This window comes from Hemiscyllium ocellatum, chromosome 24 (assembly GCF_020745735.1).
Source record: "Hemiscyllium ocellatum isolate sHemOce1 chromosome 24, sHemOce1.pat.X.cur, whole genome shotgun sequence".
Taxonomy (NCBI): domain Eukaryota; kingdom Metazoa; phylum Chordata; class Chondrichthyes; order Orectolobiformes; family Hemiscylliidae; genus Hemiscyllium; species Hemiscyllium ocellatum.
Genome location: NC_083424.1, coordinates 28,167,384 through 28,185,430, shown reverse-complemented (window position 1 = coordinate 28,185,430; position 18,047 = coordinate 28,167,384). Strand labels below are relative to the sequence as shown.

Here is an 18,047-nt window from a genome sequence, read left to right as displayed (position 1 = left end):
TGTCGTGCTATACAAGAGTTATCTGAAATGGTCGCACCACAGAAATCATGAATAGTAACTTTATGGTACAAAACTTGAGTATTGCTGAAAAAGGGCGCAAAAGCTCCAACACAATTTTTTTTCAGATGTAATCAAATTTCCGAAAGATAGATTATACTGTTTTAACCCAATAACAACCTTACAGACACACAAACCTGTATAAAGGATCACTCGTGTCCCCAAACTGAAGTTCCTGTTCACCTGGTTGTAATTGGTTTCTTTTTGGCAAATGTCTGCAGTCATAGAGTTTTTTTTCCTTCAGTTAATGTCCAGGAATCTAGTTTTAGCATACAAATTATTCAAATATGTTTCTGGCTACTTTGCCAATTGACTTCCAAGTTGTATTCAAATTCATGATTGTAAAGTTCTTGAGGTTGATGACGTCGAGCATTCACTTTGTGAACATACAACTTATCCCAATAAGCACTTGATACCATATGCAAAAGAAGAGAGAATATTGCTGAGATAGCAGTTATGTCTTTAAGGCATGCAATTTGTTTATTTTATTGTACTGAAGATGTTGGCTGCTATAGTATTCTATTACCATGAGACTTGATTGTTCTAATGCGTTTTTCACAAGCTTCCCATTTTCCTAACTCAACTATCTTGCTCTAAGTCTTATCTCACATGATTCATCATCTCCCTTCTTGCTGATCTACTTTGGTTCTTGGTTATATAAAATTCAATTTCAGAATCCTCATCCTAGTTTTCAAATTGCTATATGACCTGGTATTTGCATATCACTGTAACTTCCTAAAACCCCTGAGATCTGCACTTCTAAAATGTTCGGTGCATCTCATTTTTAAATTACTCCACTAATGGCAAGTGCCTTAAGTTTTTGAGGCCCTAAGCTTTAGAACTCTTTTCTTAAACTTCTTTGCATTGCTACCTGTCTTTGTTCCTTTAAGATAGCCCATGAAAGAAGCATCTTCGACCAAACATCTTTTACTAAGCTTTTGGTAATTTTATCAATGCCTTATGCAGCTTGGTGTCAGGTTTTGTTTGGTAATGCTGCTGTGAAACACCTTAAATTATTTTAATTCATCAGCAGTCCTATGTAAGTGTAAGCTGTTGTACTGGGATAAGAATGCCAGGTATCCCCTAGCACCTTACCCATAATCATGCTTAATACATGAAAACATGCATTGAGTTATCAGGGTACTTGATTGTAGGAGACAAAACAGATAGTCTACACCTATTTTTTCCAGAGATTAACAGAAAGGCCAAAGCATCAATGCTAAATGATTTGATCTTTTTGAGCATCGCTGCTACTCCTCCACTTTCCCACTCCACACTGTGGTGATATATTCCCTGGCCATGGTTCATGATTGAGAATTTTGAAATATAAAGTTATGGAAATTGTTGCCAGACTAGAAAGAATAAACTATATCACACAAAATATCAATAATTTATTTCAAGATCTTTAATTTTAAATTAAGAGCTTCTGCATTTCTAAAAATGTGTGCATCAATTATTTTCTGAAGACTTCCTTTAATATATTCGCATTGCAATATTCAAAAATTAATGATTAACTTAATAGTAGTTAATGTGCCATAGAGAATGGATTAAAGATTTTAAAATTACCATTTTAGCACTGATGCTATGTTTCTACATTTTACATTCTGGTACTATGCAGGTTTTGCATTGGCAAGTCTATCACAGACAGCTTTTGAGGCCAAAGCATTGAATGTTTTCTAAAAGAAGTTGGATATAGTTCCTAGGGCAGAAGGGATCAAAGGGTATGGGAGAAAGTGGGGACAGGGTACTGAGTTAGCTGATCAGATTGAATGGCGGAGTGGGTTTGAAGGGCTGGATGGCCTACTCATTTTTTTTATATTTCTATGAAGATTGCTCAAGGAAGGCTTGCAAAGGATTTATGGCATATAGTATAGATGATAAATACTTAACACTGCAGATTCCAAATCTATTTTGTTGATCACCTGAATTCGTAGTAGCTGAATGTTTAAGTCTTTACTCATGGTTTTATGTACTCATTGGAAATTCATCTGTGCATTCATGTAATTAAGATGTTTATTTTAACCAGTTTGTATGTTACATTTTTCTCCTATAGGAACCTCAAGGTCACATGACCTATCCATGTGGATAAAGCAAGGTGAAGCACCATGTCATCATGTGTCACAAGCAGATCTGCTGCCAAAAGGCCTGCAAGCAGAAATGAGCCATGTGCTAACAACAAAGAGCAGTCAGATATTAGTTGTAGTCTGTCATCCCTAACTATTGACTTAGGCATGGAGTCTTTCATCATTGTGACTGAATATGACCAGAGTACCACAGGCAGTGACCTAGGACAAAATGGGGAAGGAATACCTGAAGATGAACCTATGCAAGAGAATAACGAATTGGACAGATCATCATGCGATAAGGCTTTGGGACGATTAGAAAGAGCTCAATCTGAAGATATTCGACAACCTAGAATAAAACTAAGTATGTCCAATCGGAAGCTATCTCTTCAAGAAAAGTCCAATTTGACTCAATCATCTGCCAGCAGTTCAGCCATTAATGGACGTTATATATATCCTTCTTTGCCATATTCTCCAATTACATCACCACATTCTTCTCCTCGGTTGCCTCGTCGCCCAACAGTGGAATCTCATAGAGTATCTATTACAGATCTACAGGTAGGTATATCTTATTGAATTAATGTGTCAGAACAGCTCTTTCATACTGTATTTACATGAGATATATATAGATTCTGTTTAAAATTCATGGAAATAACATTCGGGTTAAATCTAGTTATAAAAAATAGTTCTCAAGTACAATTTATCATTACATGATACATATTCTCAGCAAAACCAGGAATTGCTTCAGTTAAGATGACAGTGCAGAAAATAAAACTTTGGTTGCTGTAAATGCCAATAATACAATTAAAGTGAAGTAAAGAAACATTCACCATAGTGTTTAAAATGTAATGACTTCACTCTGAGAGCACTGAACAATTAAATTGATATTTATTAGGACATAATGTATGAAATAGAAGCAAGTATAGACCATATATATGCTCTTGAACCTGCTTCAGTATTTAGTACAATTATGGTGGTTGGTCAGTCTTAGCTCCATTTTCTTGCCTGTCCCCCACATGCTTTGATTCTGCTATCACAGTCTTAAACTATTCAATAATGGGGCATTCCCAACACTTTCAAGTAGAGAATCCCAGAGGTTTACAACTCCTTGAGTGAAGAATTTTCTCCTCATCTCAGTCCAAAATGATCAGCTCCTTATTTTGAAGCCGTGCTCCTGTTCTGGGTTCTCCAGTCAACAGAAGTTGAGCAGATAAGGATATACTATCAAACCATTTTGTAATCTCAAATGTTTCAATGAGATCACTTCTCATTCTTCTTAACTCCAGGAACTAAAAGCCTGGCATAGTCATCTTACCATAGAACAAGTCTCTCACCACAGGGACCAATCTGATGAATGTTCACTATACCAACTTTAATTCAAATATATCCTTCCTTGCGTATAGAGTCATACAGCATAGAAACAGGCCCAAACAGAAGAGCAAAACTACAGTTTCTCCAGGTGTGATTTCATCAAAGCCCCAGTCACTTGGAGTATGACTTCCTTATTCTTCTGCATCACACAATCCTCATACCCCCACATAATAAAGGCCAACATGCTTTTTGTCTTTCTGTTGTACTTGCAGGTACAAACTTTATGCTCCATGTGTGAATATGCCCACAACTCTTTGAACATGAACTTTTACATGTTCCAAGCCTTTTAAAAAATGGACTTTTCTACTTTGCTGCAACATAATAACCTCATAATCTTCATAATCTATCTGCCACAACTGAGCAAGTTCGCTTAATTTACCTGTTTCTCATAGTAGCCTCTTTGTGTTTAGAGCTAGCAGTCCTCTTAACTTGTATTGCAAGCAAACTTTGGTAAATTATTCTGTCTATTCACCTAAGTCATGAACAAAGTTTGTAAATACTTGGGGCACCCTTGTGACACTCCACTAGTTACAGATTTCCAATTTCAAAATGCCCCTTTATCCCTATCCTCTACTTCCTTTCTTTTAACCAATTTTCTACCCATACTGCTATATAACCTCAAGTATATGAGCTGATTTCTTGTGCATTAATTTTGTATGACATTTTATTGAATGCCACTACACCTAGTTCCTCTTTATCTATCCTACCAGTTAGTCTCAGAAAGCAGAAGTAAATTTGTCAAAGAGTTTTCCTCTCATAAAGCAATCTTGACTGTCCGTTTGTGCCAACATTCTCCAAGTGAATTGTTCAGATTTAAGCTGTAGCCCTCTATTTAAGAGGGGAGGGAGAATGAAGACATTCTGACATTGGTTGTTGGTAAGATTTTAGTGTCAATTATTAAAGATGAGATGGCATGATAAAATCCAGCTGAGTCAGCAGGACTTCGTCAAGGAGGAGTTATCCCTGACAAATCTGTTGCAATTCTTTAAGGAGGTAACAAGCAAGTTAGACAAAGAAGAGCCAGTGTATGTGTTTTATTTGGATTTTCAGAAGGCCTTTGGCAAAGTGCCCCAAGGAGGCTGTTAAATAAGATTAGAGTCCATGTGTTAATGACAGGGTACTGGCGTGGGTAGAAGATTGGCTGACTGTTAGAAGCCAGAGTGTGGAGATAAAGGAGTCTTTTTCGGGATTGCAGATGGTAGGTCGTGGAGTTCCACAGGAGTCTGTGTTGGGATCACAACAATCACGTTATGCATTAACTATCTGAATGAAGGAATTAAGAGTATTGTTACTAAGTTTGCAGATGACACAAAGATATGATTTGGAGATGCTGGTGTTGGACTGGGGTGTACAAAGTTATAAATCTCGCAACGTCAGGTTATAGTCCAATAGGTTTAATTGGAAGCACTAGCTTTTGGAGCGCCACTCCTTCAACCACCTGATGAAGGAGCGGCGCTCCAAAAGCTGGTGCTTCCAATTAAACCTGTTGGACTATAGCCTGGTGTTGTGTGATTTTTAACTTTGGACACAAAGATAGATGGTGGGACAGGTAGTGTTGAGGCAGCGAGGCTGCAGAAGGACTTGGACAGGCTAGGACAGTGGGCAAAGAAGTAGCAGATAGATAGAATGCAATGTATGAAATTGTGTGGTTATGCACATTGGTCAGAAAAATAGTGGCGTAGATTATTTTCTAAATGGATAGAAGCTCGGAAATCTGATCCTGGAGATGTGATTGATCAGTCAATTTGGTTTCTACAATATAATTTTTAGTTACTGAGGTTAATTTCTTTCCTCTTTTTAACCTGTTGGTTATTCTGTATTTCTAGATTGTAATTTTATTTTACTGCAAAGACAAACAAAAAATTTGTTGAATAGTTTTTCCTAATTTTCCATAATATTTCCTTATTTTTCTGCTTTTGAGGGACCAGTGTTTCCTTTTAGCTGTTTTTTAAAATGTCCTTATAACATCTCTTGCAGTTTTTTTTATGTCCCTGACCTTTTACTCTCATGTTCTGGATGGATCTTACTTGCTGATTTGTTTTTTCAATAGAATGTGTTGAGCATTTGAATTGTTTTTTTTTCAATGTTTTACGTTGCTTTATTTTGCATCCGTTCCATTTACCCAATCAAGCTTTGCCAGTCTTCACCCCATATCTATGTAATTGACTTTAAGATTCTTGTTGGAAATTGGAATACATCACTTGCAAATTTAACAGAAAATACATTTGTATTGTGATAATGTTTTCCAAGTTTGTCATTTACCAAATTACAAATTAAAGTAGTAACAAAGAGGATTGATGAGGGCAGAGCGGTGGACATAATCCAAATGGACTTCAGTAAGGCGTTTGACAAGGTTCCTCATGGTAGATTGGTTAACAAGGTTAGCCATTTGGATACAGGAATGGCTCAAATGCAGAAGACAGAGGGTGGTGGTGGAAGTTGCTTTTCAGGTTGGAGGCCAGTGACCAGTGGTGTGCCACAAGGATCGGTGCTGGGTGCACTGCTTTTCATCATTTATATAAATGATTTGAATATAGTTAGCAAATTTGCAGATGACGTCACATTGAAGGGTGGAGTGGACAGTGAAGAAGGTTACCTCAGATTACAGTAGGATCTTGATCTGATGGGCCAATAGGCTAAGGAGTGGCAGATGGAGTTTAATTTAGATAAATATGAGATGCGACATTTTGAAAGGCAAATCAGGGCAGGACTTATACACTTAATTGTAAGGTCCTCAGGAGTGTTGCTGAAACAAAGAGATCTTGGTATGCAGATTCATACCTCTTTGAAAGTAGAGTCGCAGGTAGGATAGTGAACAAGGCATTTTTTTTGCTTTCCTTTATTGGTCAGAACATTGAGTATAGGAGTTGGGAGGGCATGTTGCAGCTCTACATGATGTTGGTTAGGTCACTTTGAATATTGCGTGCTGTTCTGGTCTCCTTCTGAAGGATGTTGTGAAACATGAAAGGATTCAGAAACGATTTACAAGAATATTGCCAGGGTTGGAAGTTTGAGCTATAAGGAGAGGCTGAATAGACAGGGGCAGTTTCCCTGGACTGTCTGAGGCTAAGGGCTGACCTATGTAAGGTTTATAAAATCATGAAGGGCATGGATAGGGTAAATAGACCAGGCTCTTCCCTGGGGTGGGAGAGTCCAGAACTAGAGGGCATAGGTTTAGGGTAAGACGGGAAAGATTTAAAAGAGATCAAAGGGGCAAATTTTTCATGCAAACGATTGTGCTTGTATGAAATGAGCTGCCAGAGGAAGTGGTGGAGGCTGTAAAATTATAACGTTTAAAAAGCAACTGGATGGGTAGATGAATAGCAGGAGTTTAGAGGGATATAGGCCAAGTACTGGTAAATGGGACTAGATTAAGTAGGGATATGTGTTGGCATGGATGAGTTGGACCGAAGAGTCTGTATCCGTGCTGTACATTTCTATGACTCCAAGTCTGCCTCATTGCACAATACTATATCAAAAATTACTTTTAACCCAGTCAGTTCCATAATGTATTGCTCCTGAAAACTCATGAAAGCTTTCTAAAATTTATCTTCTAGTGAATTTGCCAATTTGAATGGTCCAGCCAATATAAAGATGGAAGTCCCCCGCATTATACATTGCTCTTGTTACAAGCTCCAATTATGTTGTTTAACACTCTATTCAATGACTAAACTACTTGTATGGGACCATAAACTATGCTAACCAGCACTTTCTGGCCTCTTTACTCTTCTTCTCGTCTCATAATGAATCTATTTCCTGATCATCTGAATCAATATCCTTTCTCACTCTTATGTCATTCTTTACTATCAAGCTTACTCCTCCTAATTTTCCAATTTTCCTGTCTATTTGAAAAATTTTGTACCTTAAATATTTATTTCTAAACCATAACTACCCTTTAAATATGTTTATAAGAATGATCCTGGGGATGAAGGCTTTGTCGTATAAAGAGCAGTTGAGGACTTGGAGTTCGTACTCAATATTGTTAAGAATGCTGAAGTGGGGGATGGATCTCATTAAAACTTGGAGAATGGAGTTGTACAGCACAGAAACATACCCTTCAGTCCAACCAGTCCATGCTGAACATAATTCCAAACTGAACTAGTCCCACTTGCCTGTTCCTGGCTCATACCCCTCCAAACCTTTCCTATTCATGTACCTATCCAAATGTCTGTTAAACGTTGTAATTGCACCCACATCCACCATTTCCTCAGGAAGTTCATTCCACATACGAACCACCCTCTGTAAAACAAAAATTGCCCTTCATATCTTTTTTAGTCTCTCTCCTCTCACCTTACAAAATGTGCCCCTAATCTTGAAATCCTTCATCCTTGGGAAAAGACTGCCTTTAACTCTATACCTCTCATTATTTTATAAACTTTATCAGGTCACCTCTCAATCTCCAATGCTCCAGTGAAAAAAGTCCCAGCGTATCAAGCATTTTTGTAGAAGTCAAACTTTCCATACCTGGCAACATCCTGGTAAATCTCTGTAGCTTAGTTATAGCCTTCCTATAACTGGGCAACCAGAACGGACACAGCACTCCAGAAAGAGGTCACCAACAATCTGTACAACCTCAAGATGACTTACCAACTCCTATACTCAAATGACTGAGCAATGAAGGCAAGAGTGAGAGACTTGGGTAGAGTAGAAGTGGAGAAAGTGTTTCCACTAGTAGGAAAGGCTGGCACCAGAAGGCAGAGCTTTAGAGTGAAGGGACAACTCTTTAGAACTGAGATGAGGAGGAATTTCTTCAGCCAGAGGGTAGTGAATCTGCAGAACACATTGCTACAGAAGACAGTGGAGGCCAAGTCATTGAGCGTCTTTAAGACAAAGATACATAGATCCTTTATTAGTAAGGAGATAAAGGTTTGCAGGGAGAGGCAGGAGAATAGGGTTGAAAAACATATCAGCCATGATTGAATAGCACAGCAGACTCAATGAACTGAATGGCCTAATTCTGCTACTCTATCTTATGGTCTTCACTAGAGTTCAAATTAGATGATCATAGTTTAATTCATCACGTAGTTTAGCTTTTGTGCTGTGCTATCATGAGCATGGTACAATTCAGCTCCTTGTTGAAGAAAGGAAAGATCAAAAGGAATAATGCTAGGCCACAATTAATATCTCGTTCCATTCAGACATCAAAGGCTTTGGCAGCCTTCCTCTTGGTAATATTAGAACAGGAAATAGTGTTTGAAAAAGGGCTATTATTTACAAAGAAAAACAAAGATATTTTGTAGTTTTGTATTGAAGATATGTGAATACAATATCATTTTTATATGATATATAAGTAACTGCTTGTAGAATCTACAAAGTTTCTAACCCAGTGTGATTACAATTGCAGAATTATTCACATCAGTTCTACCGTTGCTAACAGGTCTGGCAACGTTTCATTTCTAGTGCAGTTATTTTCTTTATAATCGGTCTTTGGTCAAATGGAAATGGAAATGTAAAGCCTACAGTTGCCCTTTGTGTCAGCCATCCAGTCTTCTATCTTATATTCCCTAGCTTGTAAAATCATTTATTCAGTCTCCTATCAATCTACTTGGTGACCTGCAGTCAGCTACCCATCCTGCATTGTCACTCACTGAACCAATCCAATCAATTATCCACCTACACACATTCAATTAATTAGTTGTAGACCTACGCAGGCCTCAGTCACATCCTGCCATCATGTCACTCTCACCCACATAGTCCTCCTCTGCAAAAAAGAAATGTGAATGCATTATTTAGTACCTTCTTTCTATTCTTTAGGCATGAGCGGAACTCAATGATGATCTGAAACAAAATGATGTTTTAGTATGAAGAGCTTTTTTAAGAATGTCCTTTAAAGGTTTTGTCAAAAACAACTTGTAGACAGTTCAGCAGTCGCTAACAAAGTAGCAAAAGCTTGTGCCATGAATTTATAGCTAACTTCTGTTCTATTTAGCTTTAACAACTACACACTACAGATCAGCCAGGAGATCTCTCCCTCCAAGAACCAATGCTGGACACAACAAGTGTACCTGAGGTGTTCTCCAATTAACTGATGAGAGCACTTGGATTTCCCCAGGCATAAACCTGTCTCCTAGCCAGGAGAATGGGCAGAAACTTGAAGTGCTTCTGTAAGTTTCTCAGTGCTGAAGCTGCAGGTTACAGTTCTGTGATTGAGATAGTATATCTGGATTCTAATATAAATTGGAAATAAGTATTTTAGGAAGGATACACAAATATTGCTGTCATTTGAATCTTCAGCTTGTTCCTACAACTTCTCCTGATCTTCTGCTCACCAGGATATTAAAGGAGACTTCATGACTTTGGGAATACAGCCATCTTTTCCTTTTTTAATGTACACTCAATGTAGCTGTAAAAATTATAATAAATAAATTAGTTCATTATTGGTTGGTTCCTTTACTTACAACTAAGGGAAATCCATATATTTGCAATCCGTACACACTGTTAAGTTTCAACTTTTAGAGTCATAGAGTTCTATAGCATGGAAACAGACCCTTTGGTGCTGCTTGTCCATTCTAACCAGATATTCTAAACTGATCTTGTCCCATTTGCCCAGGATTTAGCCCATATCCATCTAAATCCTTTCAGATGGCTTTTAAATGGTGTTCTTGTATTAGCCTCTACTACTTCCTTTGCCAATTCATTCCATACACACACCACACTGCGTGAAAAAGTTGCCTGTTAGGTCCATTTTAAATCTTCCCCCTCTCATCTTAAACCTGTGCCCTCTAGTTTTAGACTGTGCTACCCTGGGGAGAAGACCTTAGCTATTCACCCTTTCCATGCACTTCATGATTTTATAAATCTGTCTAAGATTCCCATCCTCAACCATTGAGGCTCCAGGGAAAATAATTTATGCTGAGTATTTGGGGTGGTATTTCAGCACTTTCCCAGCCTGGGGAAGAAAAATCAGCCAGGATTCCCACTCGTAATGATTATGATAACCATCGTTAAAAAATTCATCTCCAGGCATTGAGTTTGCATATGATGTCCTCATAGCCTGGCAACATTTACTGCTGAACCTCCTTCTGAAAAATAGCTGTTTGGATAGGTTAATAAAGGGAACTTTGTGAAGCGTGTGCGGCAAGTGTCAGTGTTTTCAAAAAGATAAAATACTTAATGTCTCAAAAACAGTTATTTCCTGTTAACTTTTGGTTTCATACTTGTGTCAGTGTTTATTGTTGTAAGTTGCTGTGTAGCACTTCTTGTTCAATTTTGCTGCATCTTTTACTGTTTCAGGCTGTAGTGCCTTTGTTCAATGGTTTAATTTCATCATTCTGAATATCATGAAAATATGCTTCATTTGCTCCACAATCTTTGTTTCTTTTCTCGGTCTCTTTCTCCTCCTCACCTTCCTATTTCTCTCTGCTTTAATACTTAGCTTATTTTTGATTAATGGTGTCTTTTGTATGTTTTTCAAATTCTATATTTTCTAAGCTAATATTCAACTAGGAGTGTGAAACCACATGAAGTGAATGAATCACTTTTTAATATTTAGTATTAATCTATTTTCTCTTCTCTTTAATCTGTTTCTTTCCCCCCACCTCTCCACCCCAACCACCCCTTCAGCGTGCAGAAATACTGTGGATTAAATTGCATAGGCATCAAACAATAGTTCTTTATATGTGAGCCAAAACTCAGAATATCAGCAAGCTTGTCAACTGCATGGGCTGACACAGCCAAGCAGGATCCTGCCCACTTGATTAAGCATATGTGCTTCTAACAGACATTGCTAATTAGAATGAGGAGCAGGATACTGTGTATGAGGCAAACCAGGAACAGGATTTACAAGGCCCAAGGGAGTTTTGCCAAGCAAAAACACCTAGGAATGCAAGTACATACTCCTTTGAAAGTGGAATCGCAGGTAGACAAGGTGGGAATAAGATATTCGGTAGGCTTGCCTTCATTGGTCAGAACATTGATTATAAGATTAGGAGCATCATGTTGCAACTGTACAGGACATTGGTGAGGCCATTTTTAGAACACTGCGTACAATTCTGGTTGTTCTTATATAGGAATGATGTTGTTAAACTTGAGAGGTTGCAGCAAAGATCAACAAGGATGTTGTCAGGACTGGAGGGTTTGAGTTATAGGGAGAGGCTGACTAGACCAGGGCTTCTTTACCTGGAGCATTGAAGGCTGACTGGTGACTTTAGAAGTTTACAAAATCATGACAAGCATGCATAGAGTGAATAGCCAAAGTTTTTTTTCTAGGATGTGGGATCTCACAATTAGAGGGCATAGGTTTAAGGTGGGAGAGGAAAGATTTAAAAAGGACCAGAAGGGTAACTTTTGCACACAAGGGACTAGGTCAGATTGAGATGTCTGGTTGGTGTGGACAAGTTGGACCGTCATACAGTCATGCTGTATGATTCTGTGACTATGATTAATTTATCGTCTGTCATTATCTAAAGTCCATTTTGTACCTCAGCTGATCAGTTGTTAATTTAGATTAGATTAGATTATATTCCCTCGTGCAATTTAGACGTGGGTCTTCTTGAGTTCTCTCTTCACAAATGTTTTCTAGTCTTCTATGATTTCAGTCTGAGCATGATTCTTGTCACAAAATGTAATGATGCTGTAATTTGAACTCACTGCATGTATAGTGTTAAAAATCACAGCGCCAGGTTATAGTCCAACAGCTTTCACTAGCTTTCAGAGCGCTGCTCCTTCTTCAGGTAGTTGTGGAGTAGGAGCAAAAGACACAGAATTTATAGCAAAGATTACTGTGTCATGCAAGTAAAATGATCTATTTAACAAACCTCAATTGTTGTTATGTCTTTCATCTTTTAGAATGGGGTACAGGTTTTGGTTCATTAATATGTAAATACCAGAACTTTTTAAGTCACATTTTCAAGGTAAATGAAGGTTTTTATATAAAAAAAAAGTGACATCTCAGCTCAGACAAGTGCCTTAAAGGTGTGAGTCTGTTTTTATTCCGATCTTGACTCAGACTGGTTCTATTTCCAAAGTGGAATTTGCAAAATATTATATCAATTGTCTGTCTCATTGACAACCTACTGGTTGTGTATTTTTTAAGCAAAATAGAATGTATCTGTAAATATAATTCTGCAAATACAAATTCACCCCATAGACCAAACCTCAATTTATCTTGAGAATGTGACTTGAAATAAGTTCTGGGATTTACACATTAATGAACTGAAACCTGTAACTCATTCTAAAAGATGAAAGACTTAACAACAATCAAGGTTTGTTAAATATATCATTTTACTTGCATGACACTGTAATCTTTTACTATAAATTCTGTGTCTTAGGATCCTACTCCACAACCACCTGAAAAAAGAGTGGTGCCCCAACAGCTAGTGCTTCCAAATAAAATGGTGGGGCTATAATCTGTTATTATGTAATTTTTTTAACTTTGTCCACCCCAGTCCAACACTGACTCCTCCACATCATGCATGTACAGTGACCACTAGGTGGAATCATCAGGCCATCTTTTCTTTTAATTGAAAGGCAATTTAGTAAAAGATGACGTAGAATAAGAAAACAGATGAGAATTAATATTAAAATTTGCCAAATGTTGTCCTCTATAATAATTTGAAAGATTATAGAATCAATATCTGATGGTTGTGGGCCGTAGCAGATGGCACAGTGGCACAGAAGTTAGCACTGCTGCATCATATTGCTGGGAATCCGGTTTGATTCCAGCCATGTGTTACTGTCTCAAGAGTTTGCATGCTTTTGCCCGTGTCTATGTGGGTTTCTGCTGGGTGCTCCAATTTTCTCCCACAATCACAAAGATGTGCAGGTTTGGTGGATTGGCCATGCTACAATTGCCCCATAGTGTTCAGGGATTTGCCAACTAGGTAGATTAGCCTTGGTAAATGCAAGGATAAGGTGATGGAGTAGATCTGGATGGAATGCCTTACAGAGGACCGCTGCAAACAAATGGCCTGTAACTGTACTGTCGGGATTCTACGATTCTTCCATATCTTCAATTTACCACAAAATTTCCTAAAAAAGTTAATAGATTTAAATTGAAAGGAAATATGTGATCAAGTAGCATGTGCAGAAAAAAAAATTCTGAAAGATGTTAATATTTAGATCAAGCCCTTTCCTAAAATATCTTGAGGATCTATTTAAAATGTCTTAACAATAAGCTGCTTAAGTAAATTTGTGGTAAAGTGCTTTGTCAGTTTCCTGGGGTTTTTTTTGCAAGCAATACTTTAAAAAGATATCCATGATTAAGGGAACACAGTCCCAATGCATTTGTCAGAGTTCTGCAGTCAAGAATAGTCTCAATTTCCAGTTTCTCACTAAATTGTAACATTGATAGGTAACTCTTAGTAAGCTGTTTTTAATTATTTATTGCATCATAGCAAGCCACCTTTGTATGGTATTCTGAATGCAGTGACAAGTTGGAAAAATTTCATGTGATGGTAATTTAGAAGTGATATGATTTATATACTTAAGTTCATTCTCTTCACTCAATGGTTTGTGTGTTGCAGAGTCCAGATTGAATGTACCTTGGTAGAATTGAATGCTGTGTTTTGTGAGGTTAAATTGAAACAGTATTCTGTAGGTTCATTGAATTGCTGCTAGGTTGTAGAGTTGTGATTTGCTTGGAGGATCTGCTTGTAATTGAGCACTTATTCACAATGTGTTTCTATGGAATTTTGCAGTAATAGGCTGGAATGATAAATGATAAATATTAAAAATGAGGCAGCAGTTGCTTTATTAAGAATATTTCACACTGTTCAATTTAATTGACTGTCATAATAGTAGAAACCATTTTTTTTAGGTAGATGACCAAGCTGTCTGAACAGTCAGTGCCCTCTGTGTTTATTTTGTTGCTTTAAGTGACTTTTTTTCCATCTTAGTTTTGCACCAATGTATTTCAGGTTCAGTGTGAATATGGACTTGTTGAAATCAGACCTGTTCAATTAGATGTGCAGTTGACAAATCTGTTAAGTTGCCTGCATTATCAATACACTTGTGTATAGCTCATTTTTTATATTCTTTCACAAATAGTATTGTGTGCAGTTAAACCTTTTTGAGTGTAAAGGATTATAACTAAAAAGACAGATATTGTGACATCACATTTGATTGCAGCTACTAGAGTCATAGTAGGTTGGTTCCAAAAACCTTTATTGATTCAAAGTTGTTTCAAATGTTTGTATTTATTACAAGGATGTGAGTTATACTTGCAAGACAGTGTTTGTTCCTCAACCTTAGTCACCCAAAATTCTGCAGGAGTCAGTCTTTTGTATGGAACAGAAATGGGGGTCTCTTATGTTAAGAGATTTCCATCACTGAGTGATGTTAATCAACCATTCAAGATTTACAGCAGTCTGGTAGGTATAGTAATTGCCTGATCTGTTCCACAAATGAACATATTTATTCTGGGATTTCAAATCACAACCTTTGAATTGGATGCATCTATATAACCACTGTTCCTGCTGGGTTTACTGACTAATCTGATAGGTTGCTCCTTGTCATTGTGGATTTCCTGCTGCCAGGTGTCTGGACAAGATCAAGCTTGGCAGTGGGGCTCCTTTGAGATAAGTAGAATCTGGGAGTCTAAGCGCATGAATCTCAAAATGTTAGTATGCAAGTGCAGCAAATATTTGGGAAAGTTTGTAGAATGTTAGTCCAGGGGACTTGATTGCAAATATACAGAGGTAATGCATCAGTTAAACAGGATGTTGGCGAGACCATATTTGGAGTACTGTGTACAGTATTGGTCTCATTTTGTTAAGGAAAGATATAAATGCATTGGAGACAGTTCAGAGAAGATTTACTAGATTAATAAATAGAACAGAATGCTTGAACAGATTAGGTTTGCATCTGATAGAGTTTAGAGGAGCAAGACATGACTTGATTAAAGATGTAAGATCCTGGGGGCTTCTGACCTATAGCTGTGGCAAGATATTTTTCTTGTGGGGGTGTCTAGAATTGGGGGATAGCTTTAAAAATAAGGCGTTGTCCATTTAATACAGAGACAGGAAATCCTTTCCCTCAGTGCGTCTCTTTGAAATTCTCTTCTTCAAAAAGCATTGGATGAAAGCTATTGAATATTTTTAAGGCACACATAGATTTTTGATTAACAAGTGTGTGAAAGGTTGATGGGGGAATGTAAGAATAATCAGTGGAGTAATCAGATCATCATCTATGAATGGCAGAACAGGTTCAAGACACTCTGTGGTCTCATTCTGCTCCTAATCTGCATGTTTGTACTTTCCCCATCCTAGAATATCCTGTTAATGTTGCAAGACTTTCAAATGAAAGCATAAGTTTTTGGTTTATCTAAATAGTCGAGGAGAAGTGAGTAATTCAAACTTAGTCAACATTGTATTACAGAAAATGGCATGATAAATTAAACTTGAAAATACTTTGAAAATTCTGAGGTTAGGCTGATATGAATTCACAGATTTTGTCTTATATAATAATATCAGAAGTTCCCTCTAATTAAGATTATTTTGATTACTGCATGGAAACCTTTACAATTTAAACATCATCACCTGCTTTAGGATGAAAGTATTGACATGCGAAAAGATCGATGTTGCCATGAAGTTGAAAATTAAAAGCCACTGAGGCATGATTAATTGACTATTTTATTAAGTTTTCATGTCAGTGTTCTAATAATATTTCATTTATTGATTATGTTTACTTATATATTTTGTGTACAGGACTGTGTGCAGTTAAACCAGTACAAATTAAAAGATGAAATTGGAAAGGTGAGCATAAAAAATCACAACGGTTTTATGTAAACAAAATTGTTCTTATTAACTATGCTTTTATGCTGTTTGTCTTTGCAGCTGTACTTCGATATTGAATATTAGAAATGTGAAGTAATTATTTTTGGAGAAAATCTTAGTGTGAAAAACAGAATTTAGGTACTATATCCACCCACGTTAGCTCCCCCTCTCATTTTCAAGAAAGTTTTACCAGAGGAAAGAAGTGTGTATTTGGAAATTGAGCAAGCCAGCAATACATACTTCCCTTCCTGTCTAAGCTTTGCTTGAACTGTCTGCAGCAAAGCAGCTGTCATAAACAATTTTGTGGATTGCTGGGATGCCCTGCGCCTGGCTGACCATCTTGCCATCCTTGCTTAGCTCATTATAATTTCTTAACAAACATTTGCAGCTTTTGTTGACTTTAATATTCATGAGATGAATAATTTATGCAAGAGTTATCAATTAATGAATTATACCACAATTGTCTTCTTAATTTATATGTTCTATTGTGCAGGGTTCCTATGGAGTTGTCAAACTGGCATATAACGAAGATGATAACACCTACTATGTATGTGCTGAATAAATTAAACATTTCTCTTATTGGAGATTTTGATAATTATGATTTTGCTGCACGTTAAACAGATTGAAGATCCAGAATGTCATACTTTTAATTATTTTTGTGGATTGGTCACAGCGTAATGACAAGTCTAATTTCTCTTCTTAATTTTTGTAAGATATTGTTTAATATGATACAATGAATATAAGTACATTTTTCTGTGTTTTCTGGAATTCAGAATTACTGATTCTTATCACGTTTTGTGAAACTAAAGTTTATTCATGTTTTAAATTTTTAAGCTTCATATATTAAATTTCCTTTGCAGGCAATGAAAGTCCTTTCTAAAAAGAAGTTGATGAGGCAAGCTGGATTTCCACGTAAGTATGATACATTTAAAGAAAAATCTTTCTATATTGAAGTTACAATGTAGAAGTGGTCCATTTAAGCAAACTTGCATATATTGTTATAACACAACTCACTACCCTGTGTGAAAAATATTTCTTCTGCTTTCTGTCCTAAATTTCTTACATTCAGTTACATATATATTTGTTATTCTAGACCCTCAACCACTGGAGATAGTTTTCCTTACCTAATTGGACCCATCCCTTCCTAATTTTAAATATGTTAAGAAAATCAATTATGTTTTCACGTATAAGGCTGATGTTCGCTGTGCTGTGTTTTTATGGAGTGCCAGAACACTGAACTCTCAACTTGCCCAAAGTGTTTTCAGCCTCATCTAGGCAATATTCAGGGTTTCCAGATGGAATAAAATAAAACTTTTTAAGAAGCAGAAAGTACAGGAAATACTCAGGAAGTCAGGTGTTAGCATCTGCAGAGAAAAGGCATTAAGCTTCAGGTCACTTGGTCTTTCATCAAAACTGGTAAAAATTAGAGATGGAATAGATTTTGAACAATGGGTTAGTGAGGCAAGGACAGTGCAAAGTCTGTAATGGAGTCGAATACAGGAGGAATGGAAAGATAGAAGAGCTCATCATACAGGACCCAATGGATCATGATAGTATGTAAGGGAACTCATGCAAGCATCAGGTTCATTTTGGACAATGAACTGGAATACAAGTTAGGCACTGCTGTATAGTTGAATAATTATACTAAGTTTTGCAAATTGGGACATTTAGTGATGCCCATCTTTAGTGCTACAAGGCAATGTTATTGTTTGGGCAGTGAGATTATTGCATTATTGATTCAGAAAAGCATCAGGAGTTTTTAAGTTAAGAAAGAACTGCTGTAACACACCTCCGATTTGATGAGATGGAGTTTGCTACAAACTGATGGAGCAACGTAGTCAGA

At 37.0% G+C, this 18,047-nt stretch overlaps 1 protein-coding gene across 2 annotated transcripts in view; it reads left to right on the top strand.

Moving 5' to 3' along the window:
* LOC132827123 (calcium/calmodulin-dependent protein kinase kinase 2-like) overlaps positions 1 to 18,047 on the top strand; it is a 100,436-nt gene that overhangs the window by 26,034 nt on the left and 56,355 nt on the right. For both annotated transcript variants that reach the window (XM_060843625.1, XM_060843626.1), the window contains exons 2-5: positions 2,111 to 2,678; positions 16,136 to 16,183; positions 16,698 to 16,751; positions 17,065 to 17,116. In XM_060843625.1, coding sequence (XP_060699608.1) covers positions 2,163 to 2,678; positions 16,136 to 16,183; positions 16,698 to 16,751; positions 17,065 to 17,116 — 670 coding nt within the window. In that variant the 5' untranslated portion in view covers positions 2,111 to 2,162. The remainder of the gene's footprint in view (positions 1 to 2,110; positions 2,679 to 16,135; positions 16,184 to 16,697; positions 16,752 to 17,064; positions 17,117 to 18,047) is intronic.